The sequence below is a fragment of the Mastigoproctus giganteus genome, chromosome 5 (assembly GCF_048544385.1).
Source record: "Mastigoproctus giganteus isolate SK-2022 chromosome 5, ASM4854438v1, whole genome shotgun sequence".
Lineage (NCBI taxonomy): Eukaryota > Metazoa > Arthropoda > Arachnida > Uropygi > Thelyphonidae > Mastigoproctus > Mastigoproctus giganteus.
This window is the reverse complement of record NC_143579.1, coordinates 42,596,091-42,615,102: the sequence shown is the minus strand read 5'-3', so window position 1 is coordinate 42,615,102 and position 19,012 is coordinate 42,596,091. Positions and strand designations below refer to the sequence as shown.

Genomic DNA, 19,012 nt, shown 5'->3' with positions numbered 1-19,012 from the left:
TTTTAACATGACATGAACAACAGAATTATGGAGTTAGATAATTTATAGTAACTATAAATACTATATAATTTATAGTATGTTAAATAATTTATAGTAACTTATAAAATTCTCGTGTTAATTTTGGTAATCTGAGTTATTTTTTATATGATTGTATTTTTTAAATAGGTGCATTTTCCCCCCATAGATATAAAAATTTCATCCACATTCATGTCTATGAACGTCCTGTTGCTTTTTGTTAAATGTCTGAAAAGAAAGTTTATTAATGTAAAATGGCATTTCGGCTGTAACAGCAATCAGAAGTTATGTATATATATATATATATATAGTATATATCATGACAGCTGTGATCTCATCTTATCACTAATTAAAATTAGTTTTTTCCCTTATGAACATCATGTTAGTTTTGATGGAAATTATGTGTTAACCATTAATTATGTAATAATTAAAAAATTTATTCAGGTAAAAAATTGGCTGGCTAGTTTATCATAATTATCAGTTATTTAATTACAATTTACGTGTTCTCACTCTTCAGCTGTTTTTGCTGAATGCAAGATAATTCAACACTGAATCTTTTTCTACAGCCAAAGCAGTTCATTCTTCCTATATCCATCTTCTAAGTGATGTCTAAAAAGCCCACCTCAAAAGTGTTATAGACCTCGGTGGATTTATACAATCTGTTGAGGTCTAATAATTGTAAATGTGGTTATTAAGTATTTCTATTCTGTGTTTTTTTCCTGCAATTGATATTTTAACATTATAAATTATAACTAAAGGAAAGAATAGTCTTTTAGAAAGAGTTCTGTCCAGTGTTGAGTGAATAAATTGGTTTTCATTGTGTCATCCATATTATAAATTGTCTGTGAATATTAATTTCCATGTCACATCTTATAAGATAAGAATAACCACATCAAAAATCAATAGAAAAAATCTGAACCATGTAGATATTAACATAAAAAAAAATTCAGAATTTGCATCGTATACACTTTTTTGATTTGAAACATAATGGCTGCGTGGCTTTTATAATTTTCTCTTTATTTAATGGTACTAGTAGAGTTAGTTATTTTAAATGGCATCTCACTAAATTACTTCTTGAATCTTGGAAACTAGTTCTTATGGCACAGTGAATACATACATTGTTTACAGGAACATTTTTCTACATAACAAGAGGCTTAATTCTGAATAAAAATCACATTTAAGAAGGAAATGCTTATTATTTAACATGTTGTGGTTTTTGGCATTTGCTAATTCTTGCTTGAAATAAATAATAGTACCTACTTTTGCTAGTTTAAATTTGTTACATGTTTAAGAGATCTACAGTAATCTCAAAAATAATTCTGCCGAACCATATATAGATATGTTGCTTTTGAACTATTAACATCTTTTGTGTAACTTATTAAGTTTTTTCAAGGAGTATTGATTTAAACATCTAATACTATCTATAGTTGATTAAATTAGTGTTGGGAAGCATGATTCATCCATCCAGTAATGGCCGTTATTTCAAAATATAATATGAAACTTAGGCTATATTTTGTTACTTATTTGTAAAGCAAGTTTTAGCATTCTAGCTAACACTATTACTTATGTAAATATTGTTTATAGTAAAAATTATATTTGCTCTTTGTACCAGTAAGATATTTGATACAGTCATTTGAAATAGAAGAATTTCTAGTTTTCATGTTAAGAATGACTACTAATATGTAAATAATAATCAGAAATAAAAATAAAATAGTCATTGTAAATTATGCCTTCTTTTTTACTCAATATATTTAGCTGATCTCAATTAGACATATGGTTATTTCCCCAATAAGTTATTCCATGTTTTTTCATCCCACATAACATGCAAATTGGCTTGAGCAGACATACTTGCTCAGGTATAACAAACTAGAGTAATGTTGCCTAAGATACCGATGTATTATAAAAACAACCAACCGACAACATATTTACAAAAAAGCTTAATTTGAGATTTTTATTGATCTGAAAACTTGCTAGCATTGGTGGGTTATTCTCGCTTTGTTCTTTATATGTAAAAGCATCTTGAAGATTTTATTTATATTCCATGTTGCCTAAAGCAAATTCCCAATGTTATCCTCAAGGCAATGATTTGCACTATTTGCTTTGTGAAAGAAGCATTATCCTGCTGATATACAAGGACTTTCAGTAGAACCTTATGGCACAGGTAGCAAAAAATTGTTCAAAATATCATAGTTCAGTTATTCAGTTATTTTTTAATTAGTTCCAATTAAAAAATACTGCACTGTAGCACTATTACTAAACTTTATCTTTAGAGCTATACTCTCATACTGGAAGAGATTACATGAGGTGCATTGCTCCGTGTGATCTTCCAGTTATTCCAGAGTTTAGCTATAATTCATCACCACTACTGCCAGTGTTTCATTTTTTGTCATTATATAGGGTATAACACCAATGAGCCAAAACATTATGACCACCTACCTAATATGATGTTGGTCCTCCACGTGCAGCCAAAACAGCTTGTACCCAGCGAGGTATGGATGCTACAAGATTTCTAAATGTGTCTTGTGGTATTTGGTACCAACACATAACCAGCAGATCCTTTAACTCCTGTAAGGTCCGTGGTTGAGACGCTGCAGATCGGAGTTGCTGTTCCAATACAAACCACAGATGCTCGACGGGATTGATGTCTGGGGAATTTGGAGACCAGGACAATACCTGGAAGTTTTCCTCATGTTCCGCGAACCACTCGAACAATCCGGGCAGTGTGGCATGGCGCATTATCCTGCTGAAAGATGGCACCACCAGATGGGAAGACCGTTGCCATGAAAGGGTGTACCTAGTCAGCAATGTTTAGGTAGAGGTTAGAGTGCCCGGTACAAGGATGATTAGACCCAGGGTATCCCAGCAGAATATTGCCCAAAGTATGGCATCGCAGCCACCAGCTTTTCATCCCATGGTGCATCCAGGTGCCATCACTTCCCCAGGTAAACGACACACACATACCTAGCCGTCCACATGGTGCAACAGGAAACGTGATTCATCGGACCAGACAACCTTTTTCCAATCACTCAAGGTCTAGTTTCGATGCTCGCGTGCCCATTGTAGGTGCTGTCACCGGTGAACCATAGTTAGCATGGGCACTCAGAGAGGCCTGTGGCTACGCAGTCCCATTTTCAGCAGGTTTGATGTACTGTGTGTTGTGACACATTACTCCCATCACCAGCATTCCAATTACTGGCAAGTTGCGCCACAGTCACCCTTCTGTTGCCACGTACTATCTGGGAGAGCCTTCACTCACCGTGGTCATCCAACACCTTTCCATTGGTTCATGGGTTTCCCCTCCTTGGACCACTTTCAGTAGGTGCTGACCATGAACACCCCACCAGCCATGCCGTTTTGGATATGCTCTGACCATTACAATTTGGCTTTTGTCAAACTCACTCAAGTCCGCTGCCTTTCCCATCTGAAGAACAAGAGTAATATTGATTAACGGAGCTAAGTATCGGGTTTTTTTATACCATGTTCCCACCTGCAGTTGATTCGATTTGCATAACGACTCGCTGGTCATAATGTTTTAGCTCATCGATGTATGTACTGCAGCAATATCATACAAATCCATGGAGTACAGCTCTGTGTAAATGCTTATGCATGAACTTCCAGCTCTACTATTGCAAAGGTGGCAACTGTGTTCATAAGTTTTTCAAATAATTTAAGTTTTTCAGTCCCTATTCATCAGTTATTTTGGTTTACCAGATCGTAGACTCTCCTATTATCTCCTCTATTTAGAACATTACCAGTGGTTGACTTAAGTTATCTACTTTGTACATAGTTCATTCCATTTGGCCAAAATGGTAGCCAATGATTAGGTGCAGAGTTGGCCTTCATGGAAGGCCAACTCTGCACAGCCCATTCTGAATGCTTCTATTTTTTATGCTGCGCTCTCTGTAAGTTTCCATACTTTTACTGATGGCAGTATTATTTCTGCAGGGTGAATCAAAAGTCCATACCATGGAATAAATTATTTTGACTGTAATAGGTGTTCAAAATGATCATTTCCAACTTGCAAACACTTTTGAATTCTTTGTATTATTAGTACCGACAAGTATCAATGTCTCTTTTGTAATTTGAAGGCATTCCGATGATACTGCTTCCTTAAGTTTGTCAATGTTTCTTGGACAGTTCTGGTAAACAGCAGATATATGACATACAAAAGAAAAAAATCAAGGGGTGTGAAGTTTGGTAAACTGGGTGACCCCTTTCATCATATTCACTTGTTGGGGAACTGTTCATTGGGAGTTTTGCACCACCAATAAATTGCAATGTTTTGCAACATCCCTTGTTGCTCCATTTCATTGGAAGAACATGGTTTTTTGTTGTAAAGGAACATCATCCAGAAAATCCATCAAGTAATTCTGTAGCATATGTAAGTACATTTTGCCAGTAACGTTATTGTTAAAGGACAAATTATGACTGTCCCATATTCCAGCTCACATCATAACCCAACGGTAGTGTTGATTACTTCCATCCAATTAGGATTACTGCCTGACCAGTAATGAAAATTGTGTCCACTTAGGTAAAATATTGCCTTGATTCATCTATGATACTACTAAAACACTAGGCCGTAAAATCTAGGCAAATGACAGCCTGACACACGTCTGGTACTACATGCAAACAGAGGTAGATCCACAGTAGTGTTGAACAAAGATATGATTATCAGGAAAAGGCCCTTAGTTTATTAAATGATAGCTCTATGTATAGTTTCATTCGTAGGAACCCCATGGGTAGCCGGAACGAGTTAACAAATTAGTCCAGAGTTGGCTCAAGGTGGGAAAAATATCCGAGGTTTCCTGGAGGTTGCATGCATCAGACTGTCATTTGCCTGGGTTTTATGGCCTGCGTAAAGTACACAAGGCTGGGGTACTTCTCAGGCCCATTGTGTCATTTGTGGGCAGTCCAACACATGCACTATACAGGTTTTTGGCTGAACTTGTATCAACCGTAGTGGAGCACTCGGATTACACCATTAAAAACAGTAGGGAGTTTGTACAGTTCGTTCATGCTCAGGAGGTAGAAGAGGGTGAGATTATGGCATCTTTCGATGTTGTTTCTTTGTTCACGTGTATACCTGTTCAACATGGCTTGGATTGTGTGCGGAAGGCTTTGGATTAGGGATGGTACTTTGAAGGATAGGACAGCCCTAAGTGGTGAAGACATTTGTGAAGGTGTTAGTTTATGCTTACCTAGTACCACCATGTTAGTTCAAAATGTTATGTACCCGCAGGTCCGTGGAAGCATGGGTTCACCTATTAGTGCAATTATAGCCAATTTAGCCATAGAAGAGTTCGAAGATAGGATGTTGGGGATCTAGCCCACCTCCATTACAGGGGTGGAAGAGGCATGTTGATGACATGTTCACAGTGATACAAAACAGAAGTACTTAATTGGTTGAATAACGGTTTGCCCTATATTCAGTTTACCTCAGAAGTTGAGCGAGGGGGGGCCTTCCATTTCTAGATGTGTGTGTACAGAGAAGGCCGACACTTGAAAACTAAGGTTTACAGAACACGTGTCGTGGCCAATACACACTTTAAAACTGCTAAGGCTGGTTGCCACAAAAATAGTGTGGTTAAGGCCTTAATGGGAAGGGTGGGGTCCCACTGCTCTTCATCTGAGGAGAAGGGCGATGAGACTAAATGGGTTACGGCTGACCTAGTAACGTGAGGTCACCCCCAGAGCATTATTGAGGGGTGTTCAAGAGATATGAATAGCAGTCGCAGGGATGCTTTTACACCTGTTGTCACCGCATACATTCCCTACTATCCGGTCATTTCAGAACATATTTCCTTTATTTTACTTTCCTGTAAGATGCACAGTGTGCAGCTGCCAGGTCAGAGACTGCACACAGTAGTGTCCACAATCAAAGATCCTATTGCGGGTAATGACATTAGTGTGGTCGTATATGAAATTGAGTGTCCGGATTGTGATGAAATGTTATGTAAGGGGAAACGAAACATATGCTGGGGGAACACAATCGGGCCCTCAAGACAGCCAATTATGTGGGTTCAGCTGTAGCTGAACATGCCTAGGAAACTGGGCATGGGATTACAGCTAAAGAAGCCGTGATCGTGGATAGAGCACATGGCTTTTGGAACTGGAAATGGCTAGAGAGCTTAAGGATATGTTCGTCTGGATGTTATAGTCTTAACAGAGATAAGGGCTGTCGCATTCATCCACCCTTTCAAGCCCTTATCCTAAGGAGAGATAAACAGTTTAGGGTGGTTTGTTTCATTTCCGGTTCCAATGCATGAGAAATGGACTATGCGCAGGTGGCATAGTTTGTGTTGCAGATCTGCTGGGGTATTGTGTACATATATAGATAGTTGGATAACCTGCAACCATTATTGCTGATTAAGGTAGCCGCTGCTGCTGCCAAAAGCTCCTGTTTTAGTGGTTTTTAGTGATTTTAAACATCTTTTTAGCACTTTTATATTTTATTCTTGTTATATGCCATCTTATTTTATTTTAATATATAATTTATACAGTCAGTACGTGTTTTTTTGTTCAATAAAGGCATTTTATCGATTTGAGTCAATGTTTTAGTAGCATCATTGAGTTCCTGACTCCAGAGTCCTCTTCAATAAAATATTGCCTTGTCACTGAAGACTGGTACATCTGTTTTGCAACATCCACTCCCACAACTCTTGTTGTAATCATACACATCCTGAATGAGTTACACTTTATACTTGCAAACAGCCCAATTTTTTTTGGGCTGTTTGCAAGCTGTGCAAATACCATTACTGATGTTTCTTCAGCAGTTAGACTTTCTAGTCTCCCACTTCAAGGATGATCATCAACACTTCTGGTTTCTTTAAAGTGGTTTATTAGTCATCCAATAGTTGATTGATAAATTGGAAACCACTGTGGATTTTTCCTGTTAAATTCTTCAGCAACTGAATAATGTGTACCCCAATACATAAACACTAAGCTCACCTTGTCATCCATTTTTTTTTTTTATCTCTAAACAAAAAAATATATATCAATTTGCAGTATTTATAATTAGCATTAGTAGAGGCATATGATGCAAGAAAGCAAGCTTATTCAGCATCAGCCAAAAAAAAAAAACCCCACTCCCATTTCACCCCTCTGTTCGTTCGAAATACCTGTCCAGTTGAGCTTTAAATTTGTTTAGACTATCAACTTCAACAACAAGTGATGGAAGTCGGTTCCACCAACCAACCACCCGCTGGCCAAAGGCAAATTTCCGCACATCTATCCGACATCCGTCCTTCCTCAATTTGAATTTATGCCCTCTGAGGTGATTATTCTGAGCAAGATGAAGAATCCCATTGGCATTGAGCATGCTCAAACCATTCAAAGCCTTATACACCTCTATCAGATCACCTCGCCGGTGCCTAGTCTCCAGACTCTGTAATTTGCAAAACTTAAGCCTTTCTTCGTAAGAGCAACCCTTTGTTCCATTCACTAATCTTGTTGCCCTTCTCTGTACCCGTTCCAGCAGTTCTACATCCTTCTTGAAATGAGGCCTCCAGACCTGTATACAGTACTCAAGATGTGGCCTAACCATTGCCTTATACAAGGGAATAATCACCTCCTTATCCCTGCTAGAAAAATTCCTGTATATCATTGACAAGACACCATGAGCTACTCTTGCAGCTCGTCTGCACTGCTCAGAGAACTTCATATCTGCCTGCACAATTACCCCCAGGTCCTTTTCATTCTCCACCACTGTCAGTGTAGTACCGCAGAGTTGATACGTTGCTCTGGGGTTACTGTTTCCCATATGTAGTACTTTACATTTGTCAATGTTAAACTTCATTTGCCACCTCTCAGCCCATCTGTTCAACCTTTCCAGATCCTGTTGCAGCAGCATAGCGTCAGTAGTGTGCTTAACGACCCTGCCAACCTTTGTATCATCTGCAAACCTGGACATTAAACTTGATATCCCATCATCAATATCATTCATAAACACCGAAAACAACAACGGACCCAACACTGAACCTTGAGGAACTCCACTAATAACATTAGTCCACGTTGAGCAATGTCCATTGATTACCACTCTCTGTCTTCTGCCACTCAACCAACCCCTTATCCATAGCAGCAATTTGCCTCCAATGCCACACTGCTCCAATTTGTGCAGCAGTCTTCCATGTGCAACAGTAGCAAAAGCCTTTCTAAGATCCAAATATATAATATCAAAGTTATTCCCTGCATCCAGTTCTTTTGTGACTACATCATAGTATCCAATCAAATTGGTCAGGCAAGACCTGCCCTTAACAAAACCATGCTGCGTCTGAGCTATAACTGAATTCTTGTCTAGATGATCCTGCAGTGCTTCTTTAACCAGTGCCTCCATTAATTTACCTGGAACAGAAGTTAAACTAACATATAATTACTTGTGGTCGCCTCCGTAACCAGGTGGGCAGGAGCAGCAGTGCGTAGCACACGCTTCTTGATTAGACCGGGGTTCGAGCCCGTGACCACCAAATACGGAGGATGCGGAGAGGTCAGGGAATGGCCACCGCACATGCCCAGAGCAATATGGCCTTAGTTGCTAATGCCCCTAAAAACCAAAACAACAAACAACATATAATTACTTGTGTCAGCCTTTGATCCTCCTTTGTGAATTGGGGTTACATTTGCACATCTCCAGTCTATGGGTACCTCCCCTGAGTCCAAAGAAGCTCTCATAATTATGGCTAGGGGTTTGCATACTTCCTTTGCTGCCTCCTTTAATATAACTGGATAGATCCCATACTGTTGCACATGGTGCTTTTTTATGTTTATCCTCAACAATCTCTTCTCCACTTTCCTCTCAGTTATTACAAAATCATCCAGCTCACTGCCAATGTTTACTTTACCTACATCATTCTCCTTCCTGAATAACTGGCGCCTCCGTAGCCAGGTGGGAAGGAGCAGCAGTGCATAGCACACGATTCTTGATTAGACCGGGGTTCGAGCCCGTCGCCACCAAATATGAAGGATGCGGAAAGGTCAGGGAATGACCACCGCATATCCCGGAGCAATATGGCCTTAGTTGCTAATGCTCCTAATAAAAAAAAAAAAAAAAAAAAAAAAAAACCAAACCTGAATAACTCCTCATGCGTGAATGTAGATGCAAAATACTCGTTTAGATTGTTAGCCACCTGAGCAGGATCCTCAACTGTTGAACCATCAATATCCAGTGGACCAATCTGATTCATCCCTTTCCTTCTCGAGTTCAAATATGTAAAGAACTCTTTTCTGTTTTTCTTTGCATCCTTTGCCAAGGATTTTTCGTAGTCTGCCTGATCTCCTTTGTGACTTGGTTACAGACCAACTTATATCTATCATAGGCTTCCATGTCACCCATTAATTTGTATGTATCCCATGCATTTTTCTTCTCTGCCACATGTCTCATTAATTCATCTGACAACCATTTAGGCCTAAACCTTGAACAATATTTCTTAGTTGGTATGTAAAGCCTGGTAGCCTCCAAGATTAGTTCCTTGAATGCTTCCCATTTTGAGTTTGCTGTTGGTAACATCATCAGTTGGTCCCACTGTATAGAATTTTTTAAATACTGTCTCAGACCATCATAGTCGCCTTTACGAAAACAAAAACCCTTCCCTTTACCTCTGATGGTAGTTACCTCCTTGAGTAAATCCCACTTCAACACACTGTGATCACTGCCACCTAGTGGTTCATTTATCTGCAGATTCTTAATGCATGAAGAATCACTACTGATAATCAGATCAAGAGTATTGCTCCCTCTTGTTGCCTCACGAACATGCTGATGTAGAAAACAATCATCCAATAAATCCACAAAAGCCTTGCTAGTGTGCGAGTGACCAACCCACAAATTCCAGTCAATATCTGGGAAATTAAAATCCCCCATTATAAGACTCTCTGATTTACTGGCCCACTCTATTTCCCTGTACAATATCTTATTATACTCATCAGAGTCATTAGGCTTATAGCACACTCCTACTCTCAATTTTGATTTCCCTATGCTTATGTCACACCAAACTGACTCGACACTGCCCTGTCCATCGATGTCGACTGGCTTCACTTCCTTGGACTTTATGTGTTTCTTAATTAATAGCATAACCCCTCCTCCCGTCCTGTCTATCCTTTCTATACACATTGTATTCCCCAAATTCCAGTTCCGCATTACTTATATCTGTGTGACACCACGTCTCTGATATCCCAACAATATCTGCCTTTGATGTTTTGAGCAATACCTCAAATTCATCAAATTTATTTACAAAACTCCTAGCATTGGTGTGCACGCAGGTATACATGCACCTGTTTCTATTCTTAGCTACCCTAACACAACCCATGTGTTTACTTGTACCGCAATGACTACCAGCAGTCTCTGAAATATCCTGCATCTTGTTTTCCAGGCTTCTGCTCATTTCAATAGAAGCAGTGCAAGAATCACTTCCACCTCTGCCAGTGGCTACTGTTAATCTATTAGTCCTTGTATCCCCCCAACTAGCAGTTTTCCGACCCACCTAACACTGCCTCGACAGCATCAGCAAAAATTCTTGCACCCTTTCTATTTAAGTGTATCCCATCCCTGTAGAAGCAATCTCTCCTGTTAACAAGTACAGTCCAGGCTGAAAAAAATTCTACCCCTTGAGCCTTGCACAATCCCTCCAGGGCCGAATTGATCGACAAGGCTCTCATCATATACTCCCTCCTATCGTGTCTGGGCAGAATTGCAGACACTTTCAAGTTCAACCCTAATTCACGGCTTTTTTTTCAACAGTGACCTGTACCTGCTAAGTAATTCCACCAGTCTCCTACTCTTAATATCATTAGTGCCAACGTGTATAACTATATCACCTTTTGTGCCCTTAAAAGATGATATCCGCTCTACAACGTCATCAACCTTTGCCCCTGGCAGACATACCCTGGTCCTATTCCACCTATCCTTTTTACAAAGCATGTTCCCCGTTTCCCTGACAATAGAGTCACCAACAACTACTAGTTCCTGTGGGACCAGCGCATTCTGCCTAGGGGGCTGCCTCTGTGTTGCCTGATGACCAAGTGCAAGCTCTGGCGTTGATGTGGGCAGCTGAGAGCTTGATGGGCCCCTCAATTTATTTCCTTCGAGGGCATCCACCCTGTCCTTCAAGCTCTCATAAAGGCCCATAACAACGATGAGTTGTCGCCTGATTTCCTTGCACTCCTTACATCGTGCACACACAAAGACATCCCCCTTGGCAGTATCATGTCCCGTACCCGACTGATCCGCAAACATCAAGCAAACAGTGCATTTTAAAAGACTGTGATTCAGAGGGCAACTGCCCCCCCCCTCAGTTCTCCCCTGAACCACAGCACTCCCATTAGCTTGAGCCTTTTGCTTTGCTGCTCTGGTCAGAGTCATGATTCCGATAATGGTGCACAACTTTTGAATCAACCTGTATAACTGTCTGTAGAAGGGAAAAATAATGAAAATTATTACTGAGCAATAATTTTAATTACAAAACTCACATAAGAGGAACTGTTGCATCTCATATATATAACTAAGAGAGTTGTTTTGAATCATCACATTTTTATTTTGAATCAAAGTTTTATTATAATATATGGGAGCAAAGAATTTACTGCACATTTTAAGAGAATCAGAAGGGGACTGAAACTATGTACCTGAAAACTATTTTAAAAGAAGGAAGTTTCTATCAAAATTTACTTTGATTTTTAAATGGCTTTTATTTTTAAATGAAATAGCCAACCTCCCAAAAAATATGTAAACCATCAATTTGAGATCAGATATTTAAGATATTTGTTATTTAATTAACATTTCTGTCAAAACATCACAGGTTTTTCACAACTGAATTCCTGTGAAAAGATATGTAATAAATCATCATGCATTCCTATAAAATATTATTTTTAACTGTTATAATTTCACTTGTTCAGTATATGAAAGTTGTGTAAATGTGATGAATATTAACAAGCTTAATCTTTTTTCTCTCCCACACAAAAATGCTTTAAAAATGTTCACACCAGGACAATGCATCAGTTGACCACTCAGCAGAACTCATCTATGGATCAGTCTGTATTTGAGTCTAGTGGATGCAAGCCGATTCACTAGTGCTTTGAAATTTTTTGTCTTTCTGCTTACTAGTGCATGAGCCAGCAGTTATTTCATTTACACCGCTTACAGGTATACAGTTGATGTATGAAGCACAAGAGAAACATGATGTTATGGAATGAATTGCTAGTGGGTCACTCAGTCTGTTGGGTATGGCAACCGGTACAAAGAGGAAAAAATAAGTTAATAAGCAGGACACAGATAGTAATCAATTTTCCTGCCTCTGTTTCAACTACAACTTATCCATAAGTTGGTGCATGTTTTTTCTTAAAATCTGGAATTGCATATGAGTTATCGAATGTGATCTGCTTACTGCACTACACCAAAAAACTTCCCAAGTGATGTGTATTTGCAGATATTGGGTATTGAAGAGGAAATACAAGAACTTGTGCCTGTAGGGTGCCTTTGTACAAAGTCTTATCAGTATCATTCTTTCCCCCTCCCCCCAATATATTTTGTAATGATCAACAAACACGTAAAATACATTTCAGAATTAAAAAACTACAACTATGTTCTAACACTTTACAACGAAAGAGAAAAGTCTTATCAGAATATTTACCATTCTGTTTCTTGCAATTTAGGGCTGAAAATCAATTTTAGATGACAACGAAATTGGGCTAGTAATGTTTATAGTAAATTAAAAAAAAAAAAAGAATAATCAGTCTCATTTTTAATTTTAAAAATTTGTAAACTGTTAAACTCTAGATGGTGTTTCTCTTGATTAGGCATCTTATGATATGGTGCTACTATATCATTGTGGATGACTTAAATGAAGTAATCACCAGTTAAATGAATATCTTAAATATCTTAAACTGAAAATTCTATTCTAATATCTTAAACTGAAAATTCTGTTTGGCATTGTCAGCTGCTTGGACTTTGACATTGCTCAAACTTTACCTGTATTCTTTCCTTGGTAAGGGATTAATCATTCTCTTCCACTTATGCGTTGATATAGCATTACCATAAGAACTTGTATTGAAAAGGGAAAGGGAAAAAAATCGTATAAACAAACAATAAGAATATGCTGAACAATACCTGAATATGAACGGTCAAATGCTAATATAGTTGCTAATGCGTTGAAATAATTAAAGAAGTGCTGTTTGCACTATACTCACTTGAATTGGAACCATTATATTCAACTAAGGCTGCATGTACTCCACATACTGCAAGGCACCCAATGTGTCATACCACAACATCATAGTGTAATATCACATTTACACTGTAATCTGTAGAAATCCTTATTATAAAAACAACCTGTTGTTATGAACACAAATTGCTGTAATGTCAATCTTTTTAGCCAAGGAGTCACTTCCCATGCCGCTACACTGCATTAACAGTACACCAGTATATAACCGGCCTATGGTAATTTATAAAATTTTCATCCTACCTACAGATAAATAAACAAGCTACTGCCAAAGGCTTGGAAGTTATCTACAATTAAATTCCATACAGACAATGTATTAAATGCATTTTGGTTAAAATTGCCTACAAATTTATTTTGATCTTTGTCCATTTTTGGACAAAATTTCTTACTAAAAGACCCAACTTATTCTTCAGCTGGGAACATTCTGACAATATACATTGAATAACTGACTACTAACAAAATTAATTCTGCTTAACCAAGGAAAGAATCTTTGCAAAAAGCTGCATTTAAGTTTTCTTTTCTTCATGTTTACCTTGGAACTTTTCAGAATTTCCAGTTTCTTCAATTTTAAAATAATGTCAAGTAGAACTGTGGAACAAAACTTAAAACTAGAATAAAGCTTGTTTGTTTGTAATTTGGTTTTTAGGAGCATTAGCAACTAAGGCCATATTGCTCCAGGATATGCCGTGGTCATTCCCTGACCTTTCCTCATCCTCCGTATTTGGTGGTGACGGGCTCGAACCCCAGTCTAATCAAGAAGAGTGTGCTGCGCACTGCTGCTCCTTCCCACCTGGCTATGGAGGCACCCTAGAATAAAGCTTAGATACTGAAAAGATTTAAGCTGTACACAACAAAATGTGTAAAGCTTTACAAGGCACAAACAAAGCATAAGTGCAAACTAAGCAAGCCAGGTACAGGCTTTCTCAAAGTGCCACCTATAAATCATCATTGTTGGCAACTGAAATGTTGAAAATACGTAAAAGTACTACTAAAGTAGAAATACACAGAATACCATAAATATAGAAAAAATTATTTTATTTTCATAGAGAAATGAATATATATATATATATATATATACAGTGTTTTTTTTTTTACAATTTCATGCCATATAATACATTCTAAAAAATTATATATATAAAATAAGAAATCTGGCTATTAGTTAATTGTTCTTTTTTTGTGAGTGTAAAAGTGACATCATAGCTTGTTATGAACAGGCAATTCAGTATAGTATTTATAAAATCTTTGATTGCAAGTAGCTTACTTTCTTTTTTTTAATAGAAAAAAGAACATTAAGTAACCTGAGATTAGTCTTTTAAGTCAATAAAACAGATTTAATAAATACTTATAAAATAAGCAAATATAGTACACCTTTCCCATCTCTAAAAATTCCCACTCCAAACCAAATATATACAGTATTCTGCTTCTTCTAATGGTGATGAAAAATTTACTCTAATACACCATTACACATGAAAGTAAAGATTAATTCTAATCAATAATCTTATATGGGGGGGGGGGGTCAAATTCTACACATGACTTAGAGCCCAAAAGTACTATTAAAGCAAATAAAAAATTCTTACCGGAATCCAGTCCCCCCAATGCAAATGCAAGTAAAATGGTTAAATTTTCACGACAAAAAATGCAGGGATTTATTTACAGAACTAGCTGTTCAAAATACAATGAAATTTATACAACACCCATAGCTGCACATTTCAATGCAATAATGACAAATCACATACGTACACTACAAACTACAACCACATTTATATACAGTATTTACAAATCACCAGCAAAATCTGAATGAGAACACCAAAATACACAAAGGCATTCTAGTTATTTTTCATATAACACATAATTGGCAGTTACTATAATTTTTGTGATATCTTAAATCATTCTGTTTCTGGTTGAAATGCAGTCCAACATTAGTATGTTTCTTCTTCATCATTATCGTCTATTATTAACGAAGAGAAGTGACGGCAAGAGCAAAAGTATACAACTAGTTCATAGGTTGCCATCATGATGGCTGTATTTGGAATCTGTCTAATCAACTGGGTTCCTAGTCCTCTATATAAACCTTTAGATCCTTCTTCTTGGAAAACAAGTGATAAAGTTTGAAAGAAGGAGTGATATTTATTACCTTCCTGGCGTAATCGGGTTCTGATCACTTCTGAAAAATGTCAACATTCAACAGTGATGGATAATGATAAATATAGAATTAAATTTTAATAAGTGACAGCAAATAAATTTCAATACATATGAAATAGTTCACTGACCTAGGATAATCTTTATAACACTGTTAAGACTATTTATATCAACAAGTATGCAAAACATCATTTAACTACAGGAGAGAATATAGAAATAAATTTTTGGTACACATGCCAAAACTGTATGAAATAAATCACCTTACCATTATTCATTATGCTTAATTTGTCCATTCTTATTCTTATCTATAATAATATATAAATTGTCAGCATTTGCTATTATTTATTTGTATAGTTAAGTTAAAGATAATATGAAAAAAGACACCATTACTTATGATTGGTTTACACTAAATATAAGGGCAGAATGTGAAACATCAATAATTATACCATAACAGAACTATTATTCAAAACTTATTATAGTTTCTTCATGTGCTAGTTTCATGTTAACTATTTAAGCTGCAAATAAGAGAAATAAAGAGAGAACACAAATTATCTCTGCAACTTCATTATAAATTTTAAAAATGTCATGGAGAGAAAAAAATGTTCCATTTTTCACCTGTTCCAAAGTTTTAAACAAAAACTCAGCTTTTATTGACATTTGGACAAAATTAATAGGTGGTACCATAAAGATGTGATATAACTAATATCAGAGGAGGCTGGGTATATTCTTCCTAATCAATAGATCAAATCCCACTAAAGGTAGTCACATCTCAGGAACTAAGAGGGGGATTATCCATCTATGTGCCCTCCTTTTTCCAGCCACGGACATAATTAGCAAAAATAGTGTCACCACAAGGGAAGAGATTACTGACTGACTTATTCAGATCAAATCAGTTACACAGCTGCCTGCCAATTTCTGACTTTTTGAAAGCAGGAGTTTTTTTTTTTTTTATTTAAATCTAGATTTTGGCCTTGAAATTAAATTTTCCTAACAAAACAGACATTTTTATATTAAGATACAGTCATAGGACTGTTTACCAGAACAATATGCTTTCAAACATTAGCAAAACCAGGATTTTTCTGTCTGCAGATTTCTGTCTTGGAACATCTGTTGGACAACACCAACTGATTTTGATAACTTCAAGGAAGGTACTCTTGCAGATTTTGCCTTCAGAACAGCTGAGTCAAAGGTTTGTTTATAAAAATGTTCCTGCAGTCTTCTCTTAGCTATTAAGAGCATTTCCAAATTTTCATCAGAGGGAGAATATCTTCTCACATTCAGCATTGCTTAATTGTTAAAATTCCACGCACAACTTGAGATAATTTGTTATACTTCAAGTTTCCTTCTACACTTCAGTTCCTCAACCAAGGTTTTGTTTGTTTGTTATTTGGTTTTTAGGAGCATTAGCAACTAAGGCAATATTGCTCTGGGGATATGCAGTCGTCATTTCCTGACCTTTCCGCATCCTCCGTATTTGGTGGTCATGGGCTTGAACTCCGGTCTAATCAAGAAGCATGTGCTACGCACTGCTGCTCCTGCCCACCTGGCTACAGTGGCACCCCCTCAACCAAGGACCATTGTACAAAGATTTTTTCATAACAGCTTCTGCTAAGGCTCATACATTTAAAATTGAGAACTGATACCACAAACCAAACTAGTGCTCCATCTATTTTTTTATCTTCAACGATACTGAGAAACACTGGAAACTTGTCAACAAAAATTTTCAAAATGTACACTGCCAACTTATGAACAAAGTAGTCAAATAAGGCAATAAAGTACTTCCTTGCTGAACAAAAGAACAATATTTTCCTCTTGCTTTAGAGGAGATTACACAATCTTGGCAATAGTGCTACTAATGACTTAATTCAAAATAATTATATTTAGTCTGCAATGGTTAACTTCCAAAAGGGAAGTAAAAGATTTAACTTTTAACTATTTAACAACTGTTAACTGATTTACACATCACATTCATTAGCATATCAAGGAATAATGACTGCAGTAAATGAATGTGAGGCATATCTGATTGAAGGGTTCAGATTTTGAAGTGCTGGCATAACATTTAAAAGGAATGATCAAGGTGCCTTATTCAAGTCAGAAAGGAAAAAAAAAAAAAAAAAGAACAACAAGAACAGCTTTTCAACATGTTCAAGAATGACTGGCCTGGAGTCAGACTGCTTAGCCTGTTGTGATTAGCATGTACTACAGTTTGTAAATCAGTTCTTTTCCCTTTAGATGACTCACTTACTTGCCTTCCCCCTCCCAAAAAAAAAACTTCTTTTAGAGCATGAACAAATTTGGACATCAGTTAGTACCACTCATTGGTGATTGTTGTACTTTTCAATGTGGTAACTTTGAAGGGCTTTTATATGGCTTTTGCCACCTCTTCCTTAAATAGACTTGTCAGAGGTAGCCATCATATTCTACTGGCCTCGTTAAACATTTATCACAAAACACATTCAAAATGTAATAGTAATAGTATTTGCCATATAATGTTGGAAGTCACAGGCTTTTGCTGCACTGAAAAAAAAAAAATAAATAAATAAAATAAAAAAAGAAGAAGAAAAAATCCAACCAAGTAGATAAGAAAACACAAATTATATGCATCCCTCCTCACACTGGCAACTATCCAATTGACTTTTGAATTTACTGAAACTCTCAGCTGCAACTACCTGCGAAGACAACTTGTTCCAGCAACCAACGACTCACTCGCCAAAAGTTCCTACAATCTAATCTAAACCTCAAGCCCTGTAATTTGAATTTATGACCCCTAGTTCTGGAATTGCTTATAGCAGTGAGAATTCCACCTTCATTCATTTTACTAATCCCTCTCAGAGCCTTATAAACATCAATCAGGTCACCTCTGAGGTGTCTGGTTGCCAAGCTCTGTAGCCCACATAATCAGTCTTTCCGCATATGGGCATCCATCTGCAGATATCACCATTCGAGTTACCAGTCTTTGGACCCTTTTAAGAAGCTCAATGTCTTTTTTCAGATGAGGTCTCCATACTTGAACACAGTATTCCAAATATGGTCTTACAATTGCCTTATACAGTGGGATTAACCAGCTAGTACTAACCGGCAGATTCCTGCCAAAGCAAATGCTGCCCTCACTGCAAGCAATTGATGGTGACCTCCAAGAAGTGGCCAACAATAAAAAAAATACAGGAAGGGAATCCTTGTTGAACTGAAAATGTAGAACTGTGCTTTGTTGCCGTCCAATAATCTGGATTCATGTAACATATGTTTTTCTCATGTGTATCTCTTTTGTAAATATGTATTGCAAACCCCTGGCACCACCATGCTGTGACGGGACTAATTGTATGTATATCATGCTGCAATTAAAGATTCTATTCTATTCTATTATGAGCTCCCTATCTCTACAGGATAGTGTTTAATAAATCATTGCGAGGACACCATCAAATTTTCCAACAAACTTACCGGCAACATACATTTTAAAATAATTTCCTATCTGCACCACTCAGAAAACTTCATATCTGCCTGTTGGGGGGGGGGGGGGGGGTTCTGACACAAGTGCCCATATCTACTTGTATTGACTCCCAGATCCCTTTCCTCTGGGGGATCTGGGAGTCTTGCACTCTAGTAGCAGGCATTAACTGAAACTGCTTCAATCTGCCTTTTCCTCTTTTTTTTTTCACTTC

General features: G+C 37.2%; 1 protein-coding gene across 1 annotated transcript in view; it reads right to left on the bottom strand.

Annotated features, from left to right (window-relative positions):
• Positions 1-14,488: 14,488 nt before the first annotated feature.
• The window catches only part of LOC150085329 (solute carrier family 25 member 36-A-like), a 179,367-nt gene continuing 174,843 nt past the window's right edge, over positions 14,489-19,012 (bottom strand). The window contains exon 7 of the mRNA XM_090373153.1: positions 14,489-15,378. Coding sequence (XP_090229279.1) covers positions 15,134-15,378 — 245 coding nt within the window. The 3' untranslated portion in view covers positions 14,489-15,133. The remainder of the gene's footprint in view (positions 15,379-19,012) is intronic.